This window comes from Hyla sarda, chromosome 8 (assembly GCF_029499605.1).
Source record: "Hyla sarda isolate aHylSar1 chromosome 8, aHylSar1.hap1, whole genome shotgun sequence".
NCBI classification, from domain to species: Eukaryota; Metazoa; Chordata; class Amphibia; order Anura; family Hylidae; genus Hyla; species Hyla sarda.
Window position 1 is genome coordinate 160,530,908 of NC_079196.1, and position 25,405 is coordinate 160,556,312.

The window sequence follows — 25,405 nt, forward strand, 5'->3', positions numbered from 1 at the left end:
CTATGCCTGTCAGTACTGACAGACATAGGCAAAATTCAATGGAGTACAGATGTGTACTCCATTGAATTGTGTGTATAACAGTAAAACAAAAAAAAGTTAAATGTGAAATAAAGTGAAAAAGAAATAAAAAAAAAAGTGAAAAAAAATTTTTGAAAAAAAATTTTAATAAAAAATGTGAAAAATAAAATGAAAAAAATTGGAAAAAAATTGTAAAATAAATTATATATATATATATATATAATACACCCCCAACACAAACCCAAAAATAGTCCCCCCAAAAACATCAACATGTCCCGCAAAAAAAGAGTCCTCACACAATTGCGTCAGTGAAAAAATAAAAAAGTTATGGCTCACAGAATACGGCGAATTAAAAACGTGATTTTTTTTTAAAATTGGTTTTATGCTATAAATGAACTAAAATATAAAAAAAAAACATAGAAATTTGGTATCGCCGTAACCGTATCAACCTGCAGAGTAAAGTTAACACGTCATTTATACCGCATGACGAACGACCTAAATTATTTTAATAAAAAACAACTGCAGAATAGATTTTTTTATGTATATCACCTCATAAAAAATAAAATAAAAAACGATCAAAGTGTCACATGTGCCCCAGAATGGTACCAATAAAAGCGTCAACTTGTCTCCCAAAAATATTTTTGCACCCCAAGGCCTCTGCGACTTTATATGATGCCAACAAAATATCCTAAACTAAAAGGGTGCCCCAAAATCCACATAGCACTCCTTCATGTCTGAGGCCTGCATGAGAGACACGTAGCGCACAAAGGCCACATATGGGATATATCTAAAAACGTCAGAATTCAGGGAATAAATCTTGAGTTTTATTTCTTTGTCAACACCTACTGCGTTACAGAAAAAAATGGATAAAAATGAAAAATCTGCAAAAAAAATGAAATTTTTAAATTCAGCCTCCACTTTGTGTTCATTTCTGTGAAGCACCGAAAGGGTTAATAAACTTCTTTAATGTCATTCTGACTACTTTAAGGGGTGCAGGTTATAAAATGGGGTGATTTATGGGTGTATCTAACATACAGGCCCCTCAATTCCACTTCAGAACTGAACTGGTCCCTGAAAAATCAGATTTTGAAATTTTCTTGAAAATCTGGAAAATTGCTGCTAAACTTATAAACCCTCTAACATTCTAAAAAAGTAAAATTATGTTTATCAAATGATGGGAACATAAAGTAGACATATTGTAGATGTGAATTAATCATTAATTTGGTGCGATGACTATTTATGGTACAAGCATACAATGTAAAGTCTAGAAAAATGCAAATTTTTCATTTTTTTCGCCAAATTTTTCATTTTTTTTTTTACAAAAAACGCTGAATATATCAATCAAAATTTACCACTAATGTAAAGTACAATATGTCACGAAAAAACAATCTCTGAATTGGGTTGATAAGTAAAAGTGTTCCAAAGTTATTACCACATAAAGAGACACATGTCAGATTTGAAAAAAAGGCCTTGGTCATTAAGGCCAAAACAGGCTGTTGAGTAAAGGGGTTTTAAGGTGAAAATGGGCTGTGTCCTTAAGGGGTTAGTAGTCCCCATAGGGGACTATTTACAGCAATCACTTGATTGCTAATACTGTTCAGTGCTATGCATAGGGCATAGCACTGATCAGTATTATCGGCTATCTTCTGCTCGATCTCAGACCCGAGCAGAAGACCAGTAGAGACGGATGGAGGCAGGTGAGGGGGGACCTCCGGCCACCATGCTGGATTCGATCATCCATTTTAGTGACCGCATTGCCGCAGATGCCGTGATCTGTATTGATCACGGCATCTGATGGGTTAATGGCACACATCAAAGCTGAAGTGTGCCATTACCGGCAGGTCCCTGGCTGCTTATAGCAGCCGGGACCTGCCACACATGACACAAGCACCACTCCGGTGCTCGCGGTCATGTACAGGACGTAAATATACGTCCTGGTGCGTTAAATTCCAGGGCACCAGGACGTACATTTACATCCTATGTCGTTAAGGGGTTAAAAGCTTTCATAAAAAAAAGGAGGGACATTATCATAGTGTGTCTTGAAGCAATTTATATTTGCTTTGGTTTTGCTTACGTGCGACAGATTTATTATAATGTTGCACGGGGGTGGATACATTTGGCGCATGTAAGCAAACTTTTTACATTGAGCAAAAACTATTTGTAAAATTCTCTCCACAGCCAGGTTTTATAAGTCTGGGCTGTTGTATAGTTGCAACAAACTTGCTGATTTATAACATGTGAGACTTTTCTTTATAAAAAAAAAATGCAACAACTGCAAAGTGAAAAAACTAAAGTGTGTACCAAAAGGTCATTTTAGTCAAAATTACTTTAGCAAAAAGTCACACAAATTTTGAGCAACAGAGACAATTCTGATATCTAACAGGTTTAGAACCTTTTGTGGTGGAGAAAATCCCCCCCCCCCCAAAGGTGCTTACTGTTTGTGCTCTCCTCCTATGCTCCATGATGGATTCCATGATTTTGTGCATAGCTAAAAAAATAAAATAAAGATGTTATAAGATTATATTGTTTACCATATATGACCAATGGAGCTTGCAAATAGTGTTTCAGAACCACTGATTTAAAGCATACATCTAATGCTATGGTCAATTATTTTGCAGGACTGTGCAAACAGAATGTAAAAAGTGATCCTATGGAACTGGGTCTTAGGCTGGAAACAGGTGTAGCAATGGAGCTTTGTCTCCTCCTATATGAAAAATATAGAGCAGGGAGAAGGCCCCGATTCAGAGATGTAGGTGCAGAGATTTAAATTAAATGTTATTTAAACAAAATACTTTTGTGCCCAGTGCTTCACAATAGTCATTTAACTAAGAAGTATTAAAGGTACACTTTAGTGGCCAAATAGTTGGGGCGGCGGCGCCCATGTGCGCATTGTGTGTATGTGCGCACAGCGTCCCCCTCCCCTTGCGGTGCCGTGAGTGAGTCACAGGTGCGAAGGCCAGGTGGGGGATATATGCAATGGGGATGGTGCTCAGAACCATCCATCCTCCCGGCCCCCTGAAGGAGGACATTGAAAAACAGCTAAGTTTAATTAAGGTACTGCACCCTCTTCCCTCTGTCACCCCTGTCCGCCCCCCCCCCTTTGTCACCCCTGTTACCCCTTTCACCCTTGTCCAATATCCTGTCATCCATGTCCACCACACCTCTGACCACCCCCCATTACCAATGTCAAACTCCCACTATTTACCCCTCTGTCCCTATATCACCCCACCCCTCTTACCTCCTTGTCACTCCTGTCCACCCCTGTCACCCCCTAAGCCCCCGTCACCCATGTACACTCCTCTACACCCCCAACAGCCGTTACCCATGTACACCCCTGTCACCCCTACGCCCAGTGTCACCTATATACACTCTTCTACACCCCTCTGTTACCCCTTTACACCTATACACCCCTGTATTCCTCTTCACTTGTAAAAGGGGAATCTGGAGGCTGATGCAGGAAAAGTGCAGAGCCTAATAAGTTTGTTTTGCAGGTTTAATGGTGAAGTATTGTGGCTGGAAGAAATCGTTATGATGACCCGGAGAAGAATAGGGAACTATACTGATTTTAGAACACGTCACTTGTGAGTTGCTGTATAAAGCAGCACTGTAATCTACATAGCCAACAGATAAATTGATGTTGTGCATTGCGGCTGTTTAACACCCCCCACCCTTTTTTTCTCTTTTTTTGCTCATCAAATTCGGTAGGGGTACCCCGCGGAAAAAGGACATTTTTTTGTACTCACTGTAAAATCTCTCTCTCGTAGCTTTCATTGGGGGACACCTTACTGATTGGGTATACGGTGGTCCCTCAACATATGATGGTAATTCGTTCCAGACGACCCATCGTTTCTCGAATCCATCGTATGTTGAGGGATTCGTGCAATGTAAAAAGTGCATTTAATACTCACCTGTCCCCGCCGCTCCGGACCGCGTCCTCACCGCTCCCGATGCTGACCCAGGGGCTCCCGATGCTGTCCTGCTGCTCCGGGATCCTCCGGCTTCTTCCGCATCTTCTCCGGCGTCCGGGCCTCGCTTTCTGGCGACGTTCTTACGTTCATGCGCCGGGACGGCGTTCGCAGCGACGTAATAACGACGCCGGAAAGTGAGGCCCGGACCCCGGAGAAGATGCAGAAGACACCAGAGGATCGCGAGGTGGACCAGGTGCAGTGGGGATAGGTAAGTGAACCTGTCCGGGATGCTTAAACTGCTATCCGGCAGCAGCTTAAGCATTTTGCGATGTCGGATAGCAGTTAATGCGATGGCCCCGACATATAAAAGCATCGTATGACGATGCTGACATCAACATGCGATGGCCTCTGAGAGGCCATCGTATGTCGATTTGATCATATGTCGGGGCCATCACATGTCGGGGGGGTTACTGTATGCTCTTGCCACTAGGAGGCGTTGACACTAGAAAAAAAAAATGTCTGCTCCTCCCTGGCAGGATATACCCGCCCACCTTAAGTGAAGTAATCAGTTTTGTCACAAAGCAGTAGGAGAAGCCAACAAAGATATACGTCGGAAGGACCCTAGAAAGGAATCCCGGAGAAACAACCCAAGAACCGGAAGGAATAGTCCAGAAAAAATATGAAGAAATGGGTGGGTGCAGTGTCCCCCAATGAAAGCTACGAGAGAGAGATTTTACAGTGAGTACAAAAAAAAAATCTCCTTTTCTTGGCCGCTCTTCATTTGAGGACACCTTACTGATGGGACGTATCAAAGCAGTCCCCTAGTGTGGGGAAAAACAACCACCAGAGAAAGGAATCAGTCCCAAGACTGAACTCACATGTCCACAAGGCCTGCGGTCGAGCCCCCAGGGCAGAGACACACTAGGCCAAGAAATGGAACTTCTGAAAGATCCGCCGTCCAAGGAGACTGACTAGGACGCCAAAGGAAAGGGCCATACTCTGTACAGACCCAATGCACCCGGGTCATATAGAGAAACAAGGAACCCCAGGGATGATGTTCTGGAAAGGGCTGATGCATGAGAGCAAGACCGAAACAGCTGCAGGCCCAAAAACCGCTGTTCCAGGGACCCGCCATGAGCACACAGAAGGCGAAAAAGCTGTACTGGGGTAATGCGGATAGCTTGAACGCCCTCCAACTCGGGAGGACCTGGACCCCGAAGGAAGAAAGGAGCGACAAACCCCCTGAAAAAGGGGGGCATCTCCTGAAGATTAAGAAAAGCAGACTTCTGAGGAAAAAAAACTCTGCGGGCGACAAAACTTCCATGAAGAAGTAAACGAGTGCAGAACCGAAAGACCGCCCCGATCAATGGGATCGCAGAGAAGTCTTGGCCGAACACTACACATGCCCAAGACCTGAACCATCACCCAGGCCCGAGGGACCGGAAGAGCTGCCTAATAAGGAGGCACGCCACAGCATCCTAGAACAGAGTCCAAGCCAAGGAGACCAACCAGTCCTCGACCTGGTGGTCCGAGTGGACCAGAGCACACCAAAGAGACATCCCGCCAGAATGGGAATGGAGGGAGAAACAAATGAGAACCCAGATGGGAATCTCAGGGTCTGAGCACAGGAAGGCTGACTCCAGATGACTGTGGTGTCAGTGCAGTACAAGTCACCCAGACAAAAGGGAAGGAAGAACACACCCCTTCCAGGTAGATTGTACAAACTTCTCCAACAGAGAAGAGAGCCAAGCTGCGATAGTGGACAGGAAGCCCACAAGCCTAGGCAGGAAAAAGGCCCTGTGGAATGCAGTCAGCAAAAACCAAGGGCCCAGCCAGATACTCCACCTATACAGTGGGAACAGCGAGACGGCAACATCTGGGCAGCAGAAAATAATCAACAAAAAATAGTCCCTCCAGAAAAGGGAAAACAAAGGTGGACGAGAGGAAAACTCAAGTACAGACCCATTTCAATATGCCTCTAGCAGACAACCAGTGCAACCTAAGAAAGGAGAACAGAGTGATGCTCCTGTTGCTGAGAAAATCCCTGTGACCTGTAGAAAGAAAGCCCACACCTCAGACACCATACTCCCCTAGAGATGTCTTCAGCCAGCTTTTTTAGTTACTTGCATCACATCATGCTGCGACAGACAGGACGAGCAGGGAAGATAGGGGGACCCGGACCCTAGGTGCAACTCCAGGCACTGGGTGTTGGCGGGAAGGGGTAAACTGTGCATACTGTTATGACCCGTGCCCCTTAGCCGCATATGGGGGAACAGGTAGCGCCATGCTCCTGAACCCCCACCTAAAAAAGGGAAACAAAAGAGTAAAGAATCTGACTAAACAGCCCTTTCTAAAAAATAAGAAAAAAATACCAGGTCAGGGGAGCTCCCAGACCTGTGTCTTGCCTTCTAGATGACACTAGCTAAAACTGATTACTTCACTGCAGGTGGGCGGGTATATCCTGCCAGGGTGGAACAGACTTTTTTTCCTAGCGTCAGCGCCTCCTAGTGGCAAGAGCATATACCCCATCAGTAAGGCATCCCAAAATGAAGAGCGACCGAGACTTTTTTTCTGAGGGGGCTCCCGAGCCGAAAAAGGTTGGGAAACACTGTTCTGAATGCTGGGTGCAGTCTGCGGGGGTCGTAGCATCATGTCCACACCCCTTGTGACGCCACATTCCCTCAATGCAAATCTATTGGAGACTTGCATTGGGGGGCGTGGCAGTGATTCCAAAGGTGGAGAAGTGGAGTACCCCTTTAAAGCATACCTGTGGCTTTGAAACACTTCTGATATGTCCTAGGGACAAGTCAGAAGTTTTTACTGGTCTGGGTCTGAGTTTTCAAACCCCGCCTGATGACAAAAAGGGACAGAAGCGGGCAGCCTAGGTGCTGCACTTTATTTCATGTGTCTACTTGACAGGATATGAGAGGTGAGCACGTTTGCATTTCACCAGCAATTAACAAGAAAAGTACTAAATTAAGAGAAAAAGCAAGTAGAACAGAAAACAGAAGTACATCTCAGGATGAGGTTACAAAGGTTTCATTTTTTTTTTATAGATTGCCATCTCATTTCACAAAAGGTTCATTTTACTTCTGATTATTGATATAATATACTGAAAACTGAGAAAAAGTGTTTGGTGTTAAAATGTATAATAAACCAAATCACTCATTTGATAAAGCGGCCTGATAAAGGTTTAAATGTTGACTACCACTTCTGTATTACAAAAAATAAAGCTCTGGCCACTAAAAAGATCCATGTGGCAAACAACTATCCTGCGGACAAATAGTAAGGCAGCACACCTAAGCAGCCAGCACATCATTCGTTCTATATGGGGCTTCTAAACATTGCTGAGCTTAGCTTTATTACATACAGCTATAGCACAGCTAAAGGGAGCAATGTTGGGCACATGATACTGGAGTAGCACTGTAAGCAATTCATCAATGTATCTGCAGGTGTTTACCAACATATTTAAAGTGTACCTCTCATGAAACAAACTTTTTATATATTAAAGATAAAGCCCTACTGAATAACTTTTTAATTGCTTTTATATAAAAAAAATTCCTCCTTTCATGTTTTTTTTTTACCTTAAAAACTTCTCCAATAGGGGTCTCCCTAGCAATCCTATCAGCAAGCATTTCGGACTGAGTGAGTCTGAAATCTGCTCTGTGCAGCTCCCAGCCTCTCAGACAGACAGACAGGAGGGAGGGGGGGCACTCAGCTCATACACAAGTAGGGAGCAAACAGAGAGGATACATTCCCTCTTCTCTTTTTCTCAGTTCCTCTCCCCTCTATCCACATGGCTAATTATATATGAACTGCTTATCTGCTCTCTCCTCGGACTTGCCGTTGCTATGGCAACCTCCTCTGCATTGTGCGGTTGAATTGAGCTACTGGAGAGCATAGAAAAAAGGTATTTTTAAAGCAAAATAAATGTCAGGGATAGTGTTAGTCAGAGTCAGGGACAGATGGGGAGGGGGATTAGGGAAAGTTTAGATGGTGATAGGTACTCTAATCAAGTTCACCTTTGCACACCTTTTACAGTTACATCTTCAGTATACACCACCTTGGACTTCGTGATAGCGACAGGAGAGTGCAGTCAGTAATTGTCTTCTAGATGCAGATTTTCTGTGTTTTTATGCTTTTTTTTTTTTTTTTTTTTAAGTACAGTGCAATAATTTACAGTAACTGCAATTAAATTATTGAAACAAATGGCCAATGTAAATAAAGCATAAATACACAGTATCTAGGAGGTATGACTTAGGACTGATTAATCCCTTGCAAAAAGGTATAATGTAGAAAATGTATAAGAAGGCAAATCCAGAAAGACCATTCTCTTATAAACCATATGCAGCTTCTATATTCTTTCATATTAAAAAACAAATGCAGCAAGCAACAAAGAAACTGCATATGGTTTATTCAGAGAACTGCCACGTTGGACTCCCCTTCTTTTTATACCATGATAATGGTCTCACTCTTTCTGATGTCAAGTCCGCACACAAGTTTGGTGGAATGGTGAGCGGATAAATCTTTTATTGATGACAAAAACAATGGAATGTTTTACCTGACTGAAAGTAGCTGTGTGTGGAAGATCACTAGAAAATAAGAAGGTAGCACAGCTGTAAGCCTGCTTATAACATGCTGTACTTCATAGTGGGCACATCAGCACGGAGGTGACTACTGATGACTTAAGGAAACTACAGGCATCCAAGCAAAGACTGGGCTCAGGTTCTTGACAAACAGCTTTATAGTAGAGTAGTAAATAGAAACCAATAGTTTAACAAACTTTTCACAACTTTGCTACAGTTTACCAAAAACAAAGAGATGCTGTTTACTAAACTGACTGTACAGTACCTCTTCTAATCTGTATGGAAGTAATTTTGGCTGTTCGGTTTGCTTAAAGGGGTACTCCTCTCCTAGACATCTTATCCCCTATCTAAAGGATAGGGGATAAGATGTCTGATCACGCGAGCTCTCCTGCAGAACCAGTTATCTGGTGCATGGAGCAAGCTTCGCTCCATGCTCGATGACTGGCGATGTAGGGGCCAGAGGATCGTGGTGTTATACCCCATCCCCTTAATGCAAGTCTATGGAAGGGTCGTAAGGCTTCCCCCCCCCCTCCCATAGACTTGCATTAAGGGGGTGGGGTGTGACCTCACGAGGGGGCACGGCTGTGACACCATGATCTTCTGGGCCCCTGCATCGCCAGTCATCAGGCACGGAGCGAAGCTCGTTTTGTGCACCAGATGACAGGGGTGCTGCAGGAGAGATCACGCGATCAGACATCTTATTCCCTATCCTTTGGATAGGGGATAAGATGTCTAGGGGCAGAGTACCCCTTTAAAGGGTTTATCAAGGATAAGAAAACAGATCTGATCTCTTAAAAAACACTGCACCACAACTGTCCTCTGGCTGAGTGAGGTATTACAACTTTACTCCATTCACTTCAAGAGAATTGAGGTAGAATACCACACATAACCTGAACAAAAGTGTGGTGCTGTGTTTTAAAGAAATCAGCTGTTTTTTTATAACCCTGGATAACTCCTTTAAAGAGGTACCCAGGGTTTTTACAAAACTGTGCACAGGCTGGAAAGGACCTAAAATGGAAAAAAAACAAAAAAAAACTTACTCCTAAATCTACCATTGCTCAAGCACCACTACTACTCCATCTTCCCTGTCGAGCCTCCTGTTACAACATCATGTACATAGTTTACAAGGAGCTGCAAGCACTCACAGGCCTCAGCAGTCACATGCCATTTAGGCAAGCAAAGATCACTAATGCCAATGGTTGACTTCAACATCACATAAACAATGTATGTACATGATGTCATTGCAGGAGACCTGATGTGGGACAATGAAGCGGTAATGGATTTAGGGGAGTGTAAAATTCTGTTTTATTTTAAATCTAGCCTGTGCAAAATCCTTTCAATATCCCAGAAAATCATGCGGTTATGATATGTCTGATGCAAAAACCCCTTTAATGCTAAGGCTACACAGATTTGTTTTGTATAACTACTGATCTTAACTATGGATCAACAGCTATAAGCCAAATTCTTTAAAATTGCTTTGCCCATTTCACCAAGCCAAAGTGGCAAAATTTGATGGCACCATGCCATATGGAAAGGCAGATGTTGGTGGGGCTATGATATAACATTTCTTCAGCAAACACACAATACTAGTAAAAGTATTAAGGAGCTTCGTACCTGCGCTGCCCACTTTTTTGGAAGCACTGTTTGTAGGTTCTGAATTGCTGAGAAAAAAAACAACATAAAATGAGGGCATTGAATGGTTTTCTTGCAATACAGGTTTAAAACATTAAATAGCATAAACTAGGAAGCTATTCTATAAATACTATAGCTTATGCAACAAAATATGCCAGTAACAACTGGTAAAGAGAATCTACTAATATGTAAATTATATTGGCATGATCTGGAAAGTTATTCGCAAATCCTCCTTGAAGGAGCAGTTTATTGCTGCTCAAAAAAGATTTTGTTAGTCAGTCATCCCAGCTGGGTTTTTACCAGAATATTCCTGCTTTGATTAAACAGCTTTACAAAGAAACATCTAATATTGAAAAAGACCATTTTTAAGGACACAAGGCTCATCTTACATATAGTAAATATATAGCTAGTACAGGGGACTTTTCTCCTGAACAGTCACCTATCATGTTTTGTAAGATGATGCAGGCATCTAAGGAGCAAGCTATAAATTCAGAAGAAATACATTATGATCAATGAGGCTTCCTTTTTATTTCTTTTCTGACATTTAATGTGCTTGTACGCCAAGATAGTTTCAAGTGCGGTATGCGCTACAGAGGTCGCTCTATACATGGCGGAGATGTAATGAAAAGTCAGTAGTAGACTACATTCGGGCCACTGAGTTCAATGGACAGAGAATGGGTTTGCCACAAATATTTGTAGGCATATCATTTGATTGTGGGCTAGTTAATAGATTAACCTCTTAAGGATGCAGGGCGTACCTGTACGCCCTGCGCCCGGTATATAACGCGCGACCCCGCGTCATACTGGGACGGTCCCACCGGCTAATGAAAACAAGACCCTGGGCTAATAGCCTGTGGCACGGATCATTGTGCCGTGCGCTATTAACCCTTTAGACGCGGCGTTCAAAGTTGATCAACGCATCTAAAATTAAAGTAGAAGCTTCCCGGCAGCTCAGTCGGGCTCATTGGGACCATTGCGGTGAAATCGCGACATCCCGATCAGCTAGAATGCGAGCAGAGGTCCCCTTACCTGCCTCTGTCGCATCCGATCGGCGACTGATTGCTCCAAGCCTGAAATCCAGGCTTGAGCAAATGACCGCCGATAACACTGATCTTTGCCGTGTCAATGCACGCAATGACCTGTGTATGAGATCGGTATGTGCAGTGTAATAGCCACTAAGGGGGGGCTATGACACTGCAAAAAAAAGTGTGAAAAAAAAAAGGTAATAATGATCATTTAACACCTTCCCTAATAAAAGTTTGAATCACCCCCTTTTCCCATAAAAAAAAAACAAAAAAACCTGTAAATAAAAACTAACATCTGTGGTACCGCCGTGTTCTGAAATGTCCGAACTATAAAAATATATTGTTAATTAAATGGCGTACGTGCAAAAAAAATTCCAAAGTCCAAAATAGTTATCTTTTATAATCATGAAAAAATGAATAAAAAGCGATCAAAAAGTCCAATCAATACAAAAATGGTACCGATATAAACTTAAGATCTCGGTGCAAAAAATTAGCCCTCATACCCTCGGAAAAATAAAAAAAGTTATAGGGGTCAGAAGATGACAATTTTAAACGTATACATTTTCCTGCATGTAGTTATGATTTTTTTATTTTTTTTATTTTTTTTTAGAAGTAATAAAAAAATCAAACCTATATAAGTAGGGTATCATTTTAACCGTATGGACCTACAGAATAAAGATAAGATGTCATTTTTACCGAAAAATGTACTGCGTAGAAACGGAAGCCCCCAAAAGTTACAAAATTGTGTTTTTCTTAAATTTTGTGGCACAATAATTTTTTTTCCCGTGGACATTTTGGTAAAATGACTAATGTCACTGCAAAGTAGAATTGGTGGCACAAAATAATAAGCCATAATATTGAATTTTAGGTGCAAATTTGAAAGGGGATGAGGAAAAAATGAAAATGCAAAAAAACTGAAAAACCCTGCAACCTTGGAAGTGTCATTGGCCCTACCTTTTCTTAACCCCTTAGGGACTCAGTGCTTTTATGCAATTCCGACCACTGTCACATTATGCATTAATAACTCTGGGATGCTTTTACCTTTTATTCTGATTCCGAGACAGTTTTTTCGTGACATATTCTACTTTAACATAGTGGTAAATTTTGGGAGTTACTTGCATCCCAAAATTTCATGAAATTTTGAAAATCTTGCATTTTTCTAACTTTGAAACTTTCTGCTTGTAAGGAAATGGACATTCCAAATAAATTGTACATTGATTCACATATACAATATGTCTACTTTTTCAGGGACCAGTTAAGTTTGAAGTGGATTTGAGGGGCCTTTCTGTGAGAAATCCCCCATAATGGACCCCATTATAGAAACTGCACCCCTCGAAGTATTCAAAATGACATTCAGAAAGTTTGTTTACCCTTTAGGTGTTTCACTATAATAGCAGCAAAGAAAAGGAGAAAATTCAAAATCTTCATTTTTTTACACTAATATGTTCTTGTAGAGCCATTTTTTTTATTTTTACAAGGCGTAAAAGGAGAAATCCCCCCAAAAATGTATTTTTATTTTTTGTAGGATCTTACAGAAGCGCTTTAATGTATATACACCTAATTAATATTACATTATAATGTGCACAATGGCATATCAGTGATGTTTTATATATAAGTAATCAATATTTAATATAAAGTGCATAATGTCATAGAGCTAATACATATACACCAATTCATACACTGCTCAAAAAAATAAAGGGAACACTTAAACAACACAATGTAACTCCAAGTCAATCACACTTCTGTGAAATCACACTGTCCACTCAGGAAGCACTGATTGACAATTTCACATGCTGTTGTGCAAATGGAACAGACAACAGGTGGAAATTGTAGACAATTAGCAAGACACCCCAATAAAGGAGTGGTTCTAAAGGTGGTGACCACAGACCACTTCTCAGTTCCTATGCTTCCTTGCTGATGTTTTGGTCACTTTTGAATGCTGGCAGTGCTTTCACTCTAGTGGTAGCATGAGAAGGAGTCTACAATCCACACAATTGGCACAGGTAGTGCAGCTCATCCAGGATGGTATATCAATGCAAGCTGTGGCAAGAAGGTCTGTTGTGTCTGACAGCGTAGTGTCCAGAGCATGGAGGCACTACCAGGAGACAGGCCAGTACATCAGGAGACGTGGAGGAGGCAGTAGGTTGGCAAAAATCCAGCAGCAGGACAGCTCCGCCTTTGTGCAAGGAGGAGCAGGAGGAGCGCTGCCAGAGCCCTGCAAAATTACCTCCAGAAGGCCACAAATGCGCATGTGTCCACTCAAACAGTCAGAAACAGACTGGTATGAGGGCCTGACGTCTACAGGCGGGGGTTGTGCTTACAGCCCAACACAGTGCAGGACGTTCGGCATTTGCCAGAGAACACCAAGATTGGCAAACTTGCCACTGGTACCCTGTGCTCTTCACAGATGAGAGCAGGTTCACACTGAGCACATGTGACAGACATGTGACAGGTGTGGGGTGCCATTTCTTTGGGGGGGCCGCACAGCCCTCCATGTACTTGCCAGATGTAGCCTGACTGCCATTAGGTACCGAGATGAGATCCTCAGACCCTCTGTGAGACCATATGCTGGTGCGGTTGGCCCTGGGTTCCTCCTAATGCAAGACAATACTAGACCTCATGTGGCTGGAGTTTGTAAGCAGTTCCTGCAAGAGGAAGGCATTGATGCTATGGACTGGCCTGCCCATTCCCCAGACCTGAATCAGATTGTGCACATCTGGGACATCATGTCTCGCTCCATCCACCAACACCACGTTGCACCACAGACTGTCCAGGATGCTTAAGTCCGGGAGAACATCTGCCACCTCAACAGGAGCATGCCCAGGCATTGTAGTGAGGTCATACAGGCACGTGGAGGCCACACACTATTAAGCCTCATTTTGACTTGTTTTAAGGACATTACATCAAAGTTGGATCAGCCTGTAGTGTGTTTTTCCACTTTGATTTTGAGTGTGACTCCATATCCAGACTTCCATGGGTTGATAAATTTGATTTCCATTGATAATTTGTGTGTGATTTTGTTGTCAGCACATTCAACTATGTAAAGACGAAAGTATTTCATACGATTAGTTCATTCATTCAGATCTAGGATGTGTTATCTTAGTGTTCCCTTTATTTTTTAGAGCAGTGAATTACATATGATGCCATGATTAATGAAAATTACCCATTATCCATGTGGAAATCATCCCAACCACAAAAAGGGGAAATGTAATGCACCTAGTGCAAGGAGGTGTCAGGAGCCCCTCCATCTCATCCTCCAATGAATTTAACTGTCCTCATGAGAGTGTTGAGATTGGAGGGGAAGGAGATAGATTTTTCTCTCTTTACTACGCTATAAATAGCTTTTTCATGTACAGTGTCTCAAATTGTTACATTTATTATCAGAAATTGTCATTAAAATCTAAAACCTTTCACATGTTGTCCCGACAAGTCAAAAGTTTAGTTCGCACTGGGTCTCATGAGGCACGCCGGTACTACTGACTTTCCGGGATATTGAAATGATCTGCTTTTGAACAAGAACGGGTAGCGTGCAAGCACTGAGACAATCACTGCCGCTGCTAAACACATCACACCTTGTGACCCCCTGAGGCAGTTGTTACCTATCTATATCGGTATGGGTTTAGTCACTCACTAGCCTCCTGACTTGGCATACCAACAGCCACTCACACTGACACACTTACCAGCATCTCGAGTCCTGCCACTGAGGTGCCGCAGCCGCCAGCATTTGTCTCCCTAGCCTGTCAGTGCAACTCTTAGTAGCTTCTTGACTTACTAGCTACACTGTTAACACATCCCTCACAATACTAACAGCCTAATACTAGAGCTGAATGTATTTGTGAAGTATTCAGCAAATAGAACTGTTGAATACTCCGCAAGAACCTTTTTCATTTAGCCCTAGACTGTTAGTGAGGGCTGCACAAACAGCATAGCTACCAGCTAGTAAACCAGGGTGCTACATTGTTTACGTAACCAGAGTTCTGTAGACAGCACAGCGGGTGTGGAGCTACTCAGGCAGAGACTAAGTGCCGGGTTCAGACTGACCGGGTAGGGAGACAAGTGTGGGCGGCTGCAGCACCTCAGCGGCAGGACCGAGGAGGCTAGTGAGTGTCAGTATGAGTGACAAAGACTTTACATGCCGGAAGTCACTCACACTGACACACTCACTAGCCTCCTTAAATCTTGCCGCCGCCCGCACTTGTCTCTCTACCCTATCCGTAACATAACGTTTAACATAACTTGTGGTGGCCGGTTTATTTCTTGGCATCTCGGTGGGACTCTGGACTCTTCAGTCTACCCATCTGTATTATTAAACACTTCCTGGGAGTATGATTAAGCCTTGGTGAGTAATTTTTAATGCCTGCCATTTAATTGTTTAGATGTTGCAATCAATAGCAATTGCGGCATCTAAACAGTTTTTAGTAGTGTCATTTGCCCAATTTCCCACTCAGTATGTAAGTCTTTAAAATAAAAAAAGGATTTTTTTTTTTTTTTTATCTACCCAGTTAAAGTTCTACCTACTCCCCTTTTCCCAAATAAAAAATTAGTATTGCTGAGTGCAGAATTGTCTGAAATAATCACATTTCTGATTTCGCAATGTCAACGGCATAAATGCAAAAAAATTATCCAAACACTGTCCTGACAGCCAGAGGGCTTGTCCTGGCTCTTCTATTGATAAAGCCTGTCTGCAGAAGGTTGTATCAATAGAGCGCAGATAGAGATCAGTGCAAATCATTGCTCATAAAAGTCTCTTGGGGGACTTAGAAAGTTGCAAAAAACAATATCTAAAGTTTTTACATAAATCAACCCCTTATATACTAAAAGTTTAAACCACCACCCTTTTCCATTTATATCCAATAAAAAAAAAAAAAAAATATTTGGTATTGTTATATCAAAATATAACAATTTCTCCTGGATGGCGAATGGCATAAATATAAAAAATATACTAATCCAAAAAATTTAAGGAATAAAAAGCAATCAAAAACTTTCATCAATACCAAAATCATATCAATAAAAACTATTGATCATGTAGCCCAGTATACAAAACAACAAAAATGGCAATAAAAAAAAGATATAAAGAAATAAAGACAGCATATGTTATGGAAAAGTTAAAGATGTCCTTACAATGCACAATTGGTCATGCAATTGTGGGTATGTAAATGAAAAAATAAGAGTTATAGCTATTAAAAGGCAAGGAGGAAAAAAGTCCAAAAATTTTATTTGGACTGGTCCTGTCATCAAATAAACTTTTATAAGCTTTAAGTAGCTCTGTATCATACCTTTAATTCTTGCTGAGTGCAATCTCCAAGCAGGAGAAAGTGGGCGTTTTCAAGCAGGCATGACACCACTTAAGCCTGCTGGGGGATCACTTTAGCCCTCACATAGTTGCAGTCCTGTGATGAATAGAAGACGTCAAGCTCTATGCATCTTTCTGTGAGGCTCTATGCAGCTGTGAATCAAGCCCAGTGCAGAGAAGCACTTCATGAGTTTGGTCTCCTGCCAGGCCGGGAGGAGACCAAATTCACTGTATTAATTGTGACAGGGAACAGAACAGAGCCACCTATTGGCCGTTTTATCTATTACATTTTATGTTGATAATTTTAAAAGCAAGTGAATGGGAAAGTGTCTGCTAATTATACAAGGAACACTATATTAACCACTTAGGGACCAAGGGCGTACAGGTACACCTTCGCTCCCTGGTACTTAAGGACAAGGGCGCACCTGTACCGCGGGACCGGACCAGGGTCACTGCTGATATTTATCAGCAGGCACTCCGTGCCAATGCCCAGGGGGCTCCCGAGACCCCCCCCCCCCCCAATGTCTGCGATCCACGCGATTCCGGGTTGTCCAAGACACCCGCGATCCCCCTGAAGGGATAGGAGTGAGGTGGCAGGGGTGGCATCCCTGCTATTGGTCGTTCAGAAGCGACAACCAATAGCAGATTGGGGGGGGGGGGGTGTTAACGTTCGTTTCGCACGCTCTACCCACCCATTGTTGTCCGGGCAGAGCAGGGGAACCGACAGAGACCGGCGCCGAAGGTCCACTTACCCATCTGCGGCGGTAGCGGGTGGTGATGCGGCTCCCTGGATCCTACGGAAGCCGGTGAGTTGCCTAGCAACATCTGGAGGGCTACAGTTTGGAGACCACTATACAGTGGTCTCTAAACTGTAGCCCTCCAGATGTTGCAAAACTACCAACTCCCAGCATGCCCAGACAGCTGTTTGGGCATGCTGGGATTTGCAGTTTTGCAACAACTGGAGGGCTACAGTTTGGAGATCACTGTGCAGTGGTCTCTAAACTGTGGCCCTCTAGATCTTGCAAAACTACAACTCCTAGCATGCCCACACAGCAGTTTGCTGTCTGGGCATGCTGGGATTTGTAGTTTTACAACATCTGGAGGGCCACAGTTTGGAGATCACTGTGCAGTGGTCTCTAAACTGTAGCCCTCCAGATGTTTTAAAACTACAAATCCAAGCATGCCCAAACAGCTGTCTCGGCATGCTGGGAGTTGTAGTTGCATACCTCCAGCTGTTGCATAACTACATCTCACAGCATGCCCTTTGGCAATCCATACATGCTGGGAGTTGTAGTTTTCCAACAGCTGGAGGCACACTGGTTGGAAAATACTGAGTTAGGTAACAGAACCTAAATGAAGGTTTTCCAACCAGGGTGCCTCCAGCTGTTGCAAAAGTCTGTCAGTACATGTTGGGAGTTGAAGTTTTGAAACAGCTGGATGTTTTCCCCCCAGGTCATTGTACAGGGTACATATATACGGGCGGGATTAAAGTGAGTTTGCTGCTTCAAGTTTGAGCTACAGCAAATTTTTCGCAACGCAAACTCCTAGCAGGAAACTCACCGTAACCCCCCGCCAGTGTGAATATACCCTTAAAACACTACACTAGACTAACACAAAGGGTAAAACACTACATATACACCCCCTTACACTGTCGCCCCAATAAAAATGAAAAACGTATCGTCCGGCAGTGTTTCCAAAACGAAGCCTCCAGCTGTTGAAAAACAACAACTTCCAGCATTTCCGGACAGCCACTGACTGTCCAGGCATGCTGGGAGTTTAGCAACAGCAGGAAGGCACCCTGTCAGGGATATTCTACGCCAGTGATTCCCAATGTCCACCCCTATGCAATCCCTAATTTAGTCCTCAAATGTGCATGGCGCTCTCTCACTATGGAGCCCTGTCTTATTTCAAGGAAACAGTTTAGGGCCACATATGGGGGATTTCCATATTCGGGAGAAATTGCACTACAAAGTTTTGTGGGGCTTTTTCTCCTTTTACCCCTTATGAAAGGAAAAGTTGGGATCTACACCAGCCTGTTAGTGTAAAAAATTTTTTTACACTAACATGCTGGTGTTGCCCCATCTTTTTTATTTTCACAAGCGGTAAAAAGATCAAAAAATAAAAAAGACCCCCCAAACTTGTAACACAATTTCTCCTGAGTACGGAAATACCCCATATGTGGTCTTAAAATGCTCTGCGGGTGCACAACAAGGCTCAGGAGTGAGAGCGCACTATGTACATTTGAGGTCTAAATTGGTGATTTGCACAGGGGTGGCTGATTTTACAGCGGTTCTGACAAAGGCAAAAAAAAAAAAATACCCACATGTGACCCCATTTTGGAAACTACACCCCTCACGGAATGTAACAAGGGGTATAGCGAGCCTTAACTCCCCACAGGTGTTTGACGAATTTTCATTAAAGTTGAATGGGAAAATGAAAAATAAAAATTTTTTACTAAAATGCTCGTGTTACCCTAAATTTTTCATTTTCATAAGGGAAAATACGAAAACAAAATCCCCCCAAAATTTGTAACTATTTCTTCTGAGTAAGAACATACCCCATATGTGGATGTAAAGTACTCGGGCGAACTACAATGCTCAGAAGACAAGGAGCGCCATTGGGTTTTTGAAGAGAAAATTTGTCTGGAATTGAAGGCCACATGTTTTTACAAAGCCCCCATAGTGCCAGAACAATGGACCCTGCCACATGTGACCCCATTTTGGAAACTACACCCCTCATGGAATGTAATAAGGGGTACAGTGAGCATTTACGCCCCACAGGTGTTATTTATGGAACAGTGGTCCGTGAAAATGAAAAATGTAAATGGGGTGTAAATACTCCCTGCACCCCTTATTAATTGTTCTGGCACTATGGGGGCTTCGTAAACATACGTGGCCTTCAAATCCAGACAAAGTTTTGTAAACGCACATGGCTCCTGACTTCCATTCCAGACAAATTCTCTCTCCAAAACCTCAATGGCGCTCCTTCTCTTCTGAACATTGTAGTGCCCCAGCAGAGCACTTGACGTCCACACATGAGGTATTTCCATACTCAGAAGAAATGGGGTTACAAATTTTGGGGGTCATATTCTCCTATTACCCCCTGTAAAAATGTAACATTTGGGGAAAAAACTGAATTTTAGTGAAATCTCCCCCCCCCCCATTTACACATTAAACTTTAACAAAAAGTAGTCAAACACCTGTGAAGTGTTAAGGCTTCCTTGTACCCCTTGTTACGTTCCTTGAGGGGTGTAGTTTCCAAAATAGTATGCCATGTGTTTTTTTTTTTTTTTGGCTGTTCTGGCACCATAGGGGCTTCCTAAATGCGACATGCCCCCCCCAAAAATCGTTTCAGCAAAATTTTCTTTCCAAAAGCCAAATGTGACTCCTTTTCTGAGCATTGTAGTTCGCCCGCAGAGCATTTTACGTCCTAACATGGGGTATTTCCATACTCAGAAGAGATGGGGTTACAAATTTTGGGAGGGAATTTTCTCCCATTACCCTTTGTAAAAATGTTACATTTGGGGGAAAAACTGCACTTTAGCGAAAAAATATTTTTTTCTTTATTTACACATTTGACTAACGAAAAGTCGTCAAACACCTGTGGGGTGTTAAGGCTCACCGGACCCTTGTTACGTGCCTTGAGGGGTGTAGTTTCCAAAAGCCATGTGGGGTTTTTTACACTGTTCAGGCACCATAGGGGCTTCCTAAATGCGACATGCCCCCCAAAAACCATTTCAGCAAAATTCACTCTGCAAAATCCCATTGTTGCTCCTTCCCTTCTAAGTCCTCTACTGCACCCGCCGAACACTTGAAATACCTTATATGTGTATTTCCTTACTCGAGAGAAATTGGGTTACAAATTTTGGGGTGCTTTTTCTCCTAATACCCCTTGTAAAAATAAAAAAACTGGGTCAACAAGAACATGTGTAAAAAAAAAAAAAAATGAAGATTTTGAATTTTCTCCTTCACTTTGCTGCAATTTCTGTAAAACACCTAAAGGGTTAACACACTTACTGAATATCATTTTGAATATTTTTAGGGGTACAGTTTTTATAATGGGGTCATTTGTGGGGTATTTCTAATATAAAGGCCCTTCAAATCCACTTCAAAACTGAACTGGTCCCTGAAAAATTCCGATTTTGAAAATTTTGTGAAAAATTGGAAAATTGCTGATGAACTTTGAAGCCCTCCGATGTCTTCCAAAAGTAAAAACATGTCAATTTTATGATGCAAACATTAAGTTGACATATTGTATATGTGAATCAATATATCATTTATTTGGAATGTCTATTTACCTTACAAACAGATAGTTTCAAAGTTAGAAAAATGCTAAATTTTCAATCCTTTCAGCAAATTTTGGAATTTTCCACCAAGAAATGATGTAAGTATCGAAAAAATTTACCACTAACAAAGTAGAATATGTCACGAAAAATCTCTCTCTGAGTCAGAATGAAAAGTTAAAGCATCCCAGAGTTATTAATGCTTAAAAGGGACAGTGGTCAGATGTGCAAAAAACGCTCTGGTCCTTTAGGGGAAAATGGGCTTAAAAGTTTTATTATTTGGTGACAGGTACTCTTTAAGGGGTTAAAACATCACTGTAAATAAAATGCATCCGTCACTTCTTATACACTTGTAAAACTGGCGACACAGTAGCAGTTACAAAGCATATTGCAGACCCAGGGTAGTTTGCTGACGCATGCACAATCAACGAGTATCGAGGCACAATGAGTGATTCTCAACCTCTTAGACTCAACATGTATCTGCTATTGAATTATACCCTTTTTGACCAGTTCCAAAGCTTACTGCAATATTTATGCATTGTGGGGGGGGGGGGTTTGTGGTTGGCCATGCTGGAAATTGGCAATCAATAACTGATCAATGGGATGCAGACACCACCACTTACCTGTTGATAGGCCATTAATCAAATTTTCCCAGAATACCTCAAATTTGCAGAAAAAGCCCTTTAAAAGGAAAACTCATCCTGTTCACCCACAGTAAACCCAATACACTGGGTTATAGTGCAGGTGAACAGGAGATCGATGCGGGGTCTGGTCATGACCAGCACCCTTATTTGGCACACAAAAAGAAAGACAAAGTCCCATTGACTTCATGGGGTTTTAGTTCCAGATTCTGTAATATCTGAATTTGGATCTGCAAAATCAGTGCAGAAATTATGCAATGTGAACATATTTGCTGAGACCCCAATAAAATCAATAAGTCTGAATCAAGGTAGAATAAGAAATGATAATGCAGAATAAATGGTCGATTCATTGCAAATTCCGCCTTCGAATTAGGGATCGACCGATATCGTTTTTTCGGGCCGATACCGATAATCTGGGGAGGTTAGGGCCGATAGCCGATACCGATATTCCGGTATAAGTTATCGGCTATTTATACCCCTGCGACACCGCTGCAGATCATTGATTTAAAGTGGGCGCTTTAAATCAATGCACTGCAGTGGCTTTTGCGGTGCCATAGGCCGCCGCCGCCGCCACCCGCTTCTCTCCCCCTGCCTGTCCGGGGGTCCTGAGACCCATCACTGCCACCGCTCCCCCCGCCGCGCCTAGGGATGCCTCCAACTGTTGCGAAAACTACTACTCCCAGCAAGCCCGGACAGCCGTTGGCTGTCCGGGCATGCTGGGAGTTGTAGCTTTGCACCAGCTGGAGGGCCTACTGTAGGTTTAGTATATTATACACACCCCTGTCCATCCTAGAACCCTGACTTACCTTCCCAGTTGCTGCAGGGACCGTCCAGGGAGGGTGGTCCGGGCCATCCATCCTTCCTGTAGTGTCCGGCGGCATTCCGGGTGGAGGGTGAACCGGTCCGGGCTGTCCTTCTACGGGGGGTCCTCTTCTCCACTCCGGCCAGGCTCCGGCCTAGTAACGCTGCATAGACGCCGCAGCGCAGGGACACACCTGACGTCACGGCGTAGTGGCGTCTATGCAGCGATACTAGGCCGGAGCCTGCCCGGAGTGGAGACGATGACCCCCCGGATCGGTTCACCCTCCACCCGGAATGCCGCCAGACACAACAGGAAGGATGGATAGCCCGGACCACCCCCATTACGGGTAAGTTTAATTTGTTCTTATTGACTCGGAGGGTGGGGGAGGGGCCCGACCGGTATAGCGGTATGGGCAAAAATCCATACCGTGGGAGAAAAAAAACGGTATCCGGTTCATACCGGTATACCACCCAGCACTACGGTGAGGGGTGCGACGTGGTGCGGTGGGTCGGGGGGGGGCGGTCGCGGTGCGGCGGGGGGCGGTGCGCGGGGCATTTTCGGCTTATCGGCAAGGTAATTGCCGATACCGATAATGCCCAAAATCGTGATTATCGGCCGATAATATCGGCCATACCGATAATTGGTCGATCCCTACTCCAAATACTAAGTATGAACATATCGATATCACCCAACCAAGAAAACATGAGTTTAAAGGGGTACTCCACCCCTGGACATCTTATCCCCTAGCCAAAGGATAGGTAATAAGATGTCTGATCGCGAGGGTCCCGCCGCTGGGTACCCCAAGATCTCCACGGCGTTCGTTTAGAGCTTTGGGTGCAGCACCGGAGGCTCATGATGTCACGGGCGCACCCCGCTTGAGACGTCCCTCCATGCCCCCTCAATGCAAGTCTATGGGAGGGGACGTGACAGCCATCACGCCCCCTCCCATAGACTTGCATTGAGGGGGCATGGCCGTGACGCTATGAGCCTCCGCCCATGCATTGCCAGTCATCTGGCAGGGAGCAAAGTTTGCTCCATGCACCAGGGGTGGGGTGCTGCAGCCGAGATCGCGGGGTTCCCCAGCAGCGGGACCCCCGTGATCAGACATCTTATCTCCTATCCCTTGGATAGGTGATAAGATGTCTAGGGGCGGAGTACCCCTTTAATCTGCATTAACTTATCAGAAAAGGACAAGCCAAAGGGCTTCTAATAAAGGATTTTTGATTTAAAAAAAGAAATGTTTTGGCACTCCCTAGCATGTGTGTACATCAAAAGTGTCAATAAAGGTATAATTAGGCATGACCGTTGGCGAGAGTGTTCTTTTTGGCTCTTGTTCAGACATATGCTCTTTCTATATGGTAAAATGTGTATTTTGCAAACACATGCCTTTAGCATAATAGAGGCAACAGTTGAGCACTACATTTAAATGCACTATGTAAAAAGGAAATTAAAAGGGGTCACAAACATTTACATATGTGAAATACTGGCCTTGATTTATCAATATACCTGAAACCAAAACGTTCTGGATGTGCCCAATAAAGCCAATCACAGGCCAGCTTTCTTATCTTAATGGGGTATTAATGGAGACTTAACCCCTTAAGGACTCAGCCCATTTTGGCCTTAAGGACTCAGACAATTTAATTTTTACGTTTTCATTTTTTCCTCCTCGCCTTCTAAAAATCATAACTTTTATATTTTCATCCACAGACTAGTATGAGGGCTTGTTTTTTGCGCGACCAGTTGTCCTTTGTAATGACATCACTCATTATATCATAAAATGTATGTCGCAACCAAAAAACACTATTTTTGTGGGGAAATTAAAACGAAAAACGCAAATTTGCTAATTTTGGAAGGTTTCGTTTTCACGCCATACAATTTATGGTAAAAATGACGTGTGTTCTTTATTCTGAGGGTCAATACGATTAAAATGATACCCATTATTACATACTTTTCTATTATTGTTGTGCTTAAAAAAAATCACAAACATTTTAACCAAATTAGTACGTTTATAATCCCTTTATTTTGATGACCTCTAACTTTTTTATTTTTCCGTATAAGCGGCGGTATGGGGGCTCATTTTTTGCGCCATGATCTGTACTTTTTTTTATACCACATTTGCATATAAAAAAACTTTTAATACATTTTTTATAATTTTTTTTTAAATAAAATGTATAAAAAAAGTAGGAATTTGGGACTTTTTTTTTTCGTTCACGCCGTTCACCGTACGGGATCATTAACATTTTATTTTAATAGTTCGGACATTTACGCACGCGGCGATACCAAATATGTCTATAAAAAAGGGGTAAAATAGGAAAAAACGGACGTTTTACTTTTTTATTGGGGGAGGGGATTTTTCACTTTTTTAACTTTTACATTTTTTTTTTACACTTGAATAGTCCCCATAGGGGACTATTCATAGCAATACCATGATTGCTAATACTGATCTGTTCTATGTATAGGACATAGAACAGATCAGTGTTATCGGCTATCTTCTGCTCTGGTCTGCTCGATCACAGACCAGAGCAGGAGACGCCGGGAGCCGGACGGAGGAAGGAGAGGGGACCTCCGTACGGCGTTCTAAATGATCGGATCCCCGCAGCAGCGCTGCAGGCGATCCGATCATTCATTAAAAACGCGCACTGCCGCAGATGCCGGGATCTGTATTGATCCCGGCACCTGAGGGGTTAATGGCGGACGCCCGCGAGATCGCGGGCGTCGGCCATTGCCGGCGGGTCCCTGGCTGCGATCAGCAGCCGGGATCAGCCGCGCATGACACTGGCATCGCTCCGATGCCCGCGGTTATGCACAGGACGTAAATGTACGTCCTGGTGCGTTAAGTACCACCTCACCAGGACGTACATTTACGTCCTGCGTCCTTAAGGGGTTAAATACCTTAAAAAAAAAAAAAAAACACTAACCTACCTCAGTGTCATCTGGTAACCCACAGCTTTGGTGACTTCATATTTCTGAGATTATCTCTGCAGTGATGGCCCCCTCACTGGCCAATCACTGAGTAAGGCTATTGAGTGCAGAAAAAGGCCTTAGCAACAGGCGCTCAGATATCACAGAAGAGTCACGAAGATAAAGTATACAGCAACTTTATTGATGTACATCAATAAAGTTGCTATATACTTTATCTTAGTGACTCTTCTGTGATACCTTCGCTTGACACCTGATCGCCTGTTGCTAAGGCCTTTTTCTACATCTACAGGGGACCA

The 25,405-nt window shown here is 43.0% G+C and overlaps 1 protein-coding gene across 1 annotated transcript in view; it reads right to left on the reverse strand.

The window, feature by feature from the left end:
• ATF7IP2 (activating transcription factor 7 interacting protein 2) overlaps nucleotides 1-25,405 on the reverse strand; it is a 93,550-nt gene that overhangs the window by 11,123 nt on the left and 57,022 nt on the right. The window contains exons 7-8 of the mRNA XM_056534727.1: nucleotides 10,127-10,173; nucleotides 2,454-2,506 (exon numbers count right to left, since the gene is read on the reverse strand). Of these exons, the coding sequence (XP_056390702.1) occupies nucleotides 2,454-2,506; nucleotides 10,127-10,173 (100 nt within the window). The remainder of the gene's footprint in view (nucleotides 1-2,453; nucleotides 2,507-10,126; nucleotides 10,174-25,405) is intronic.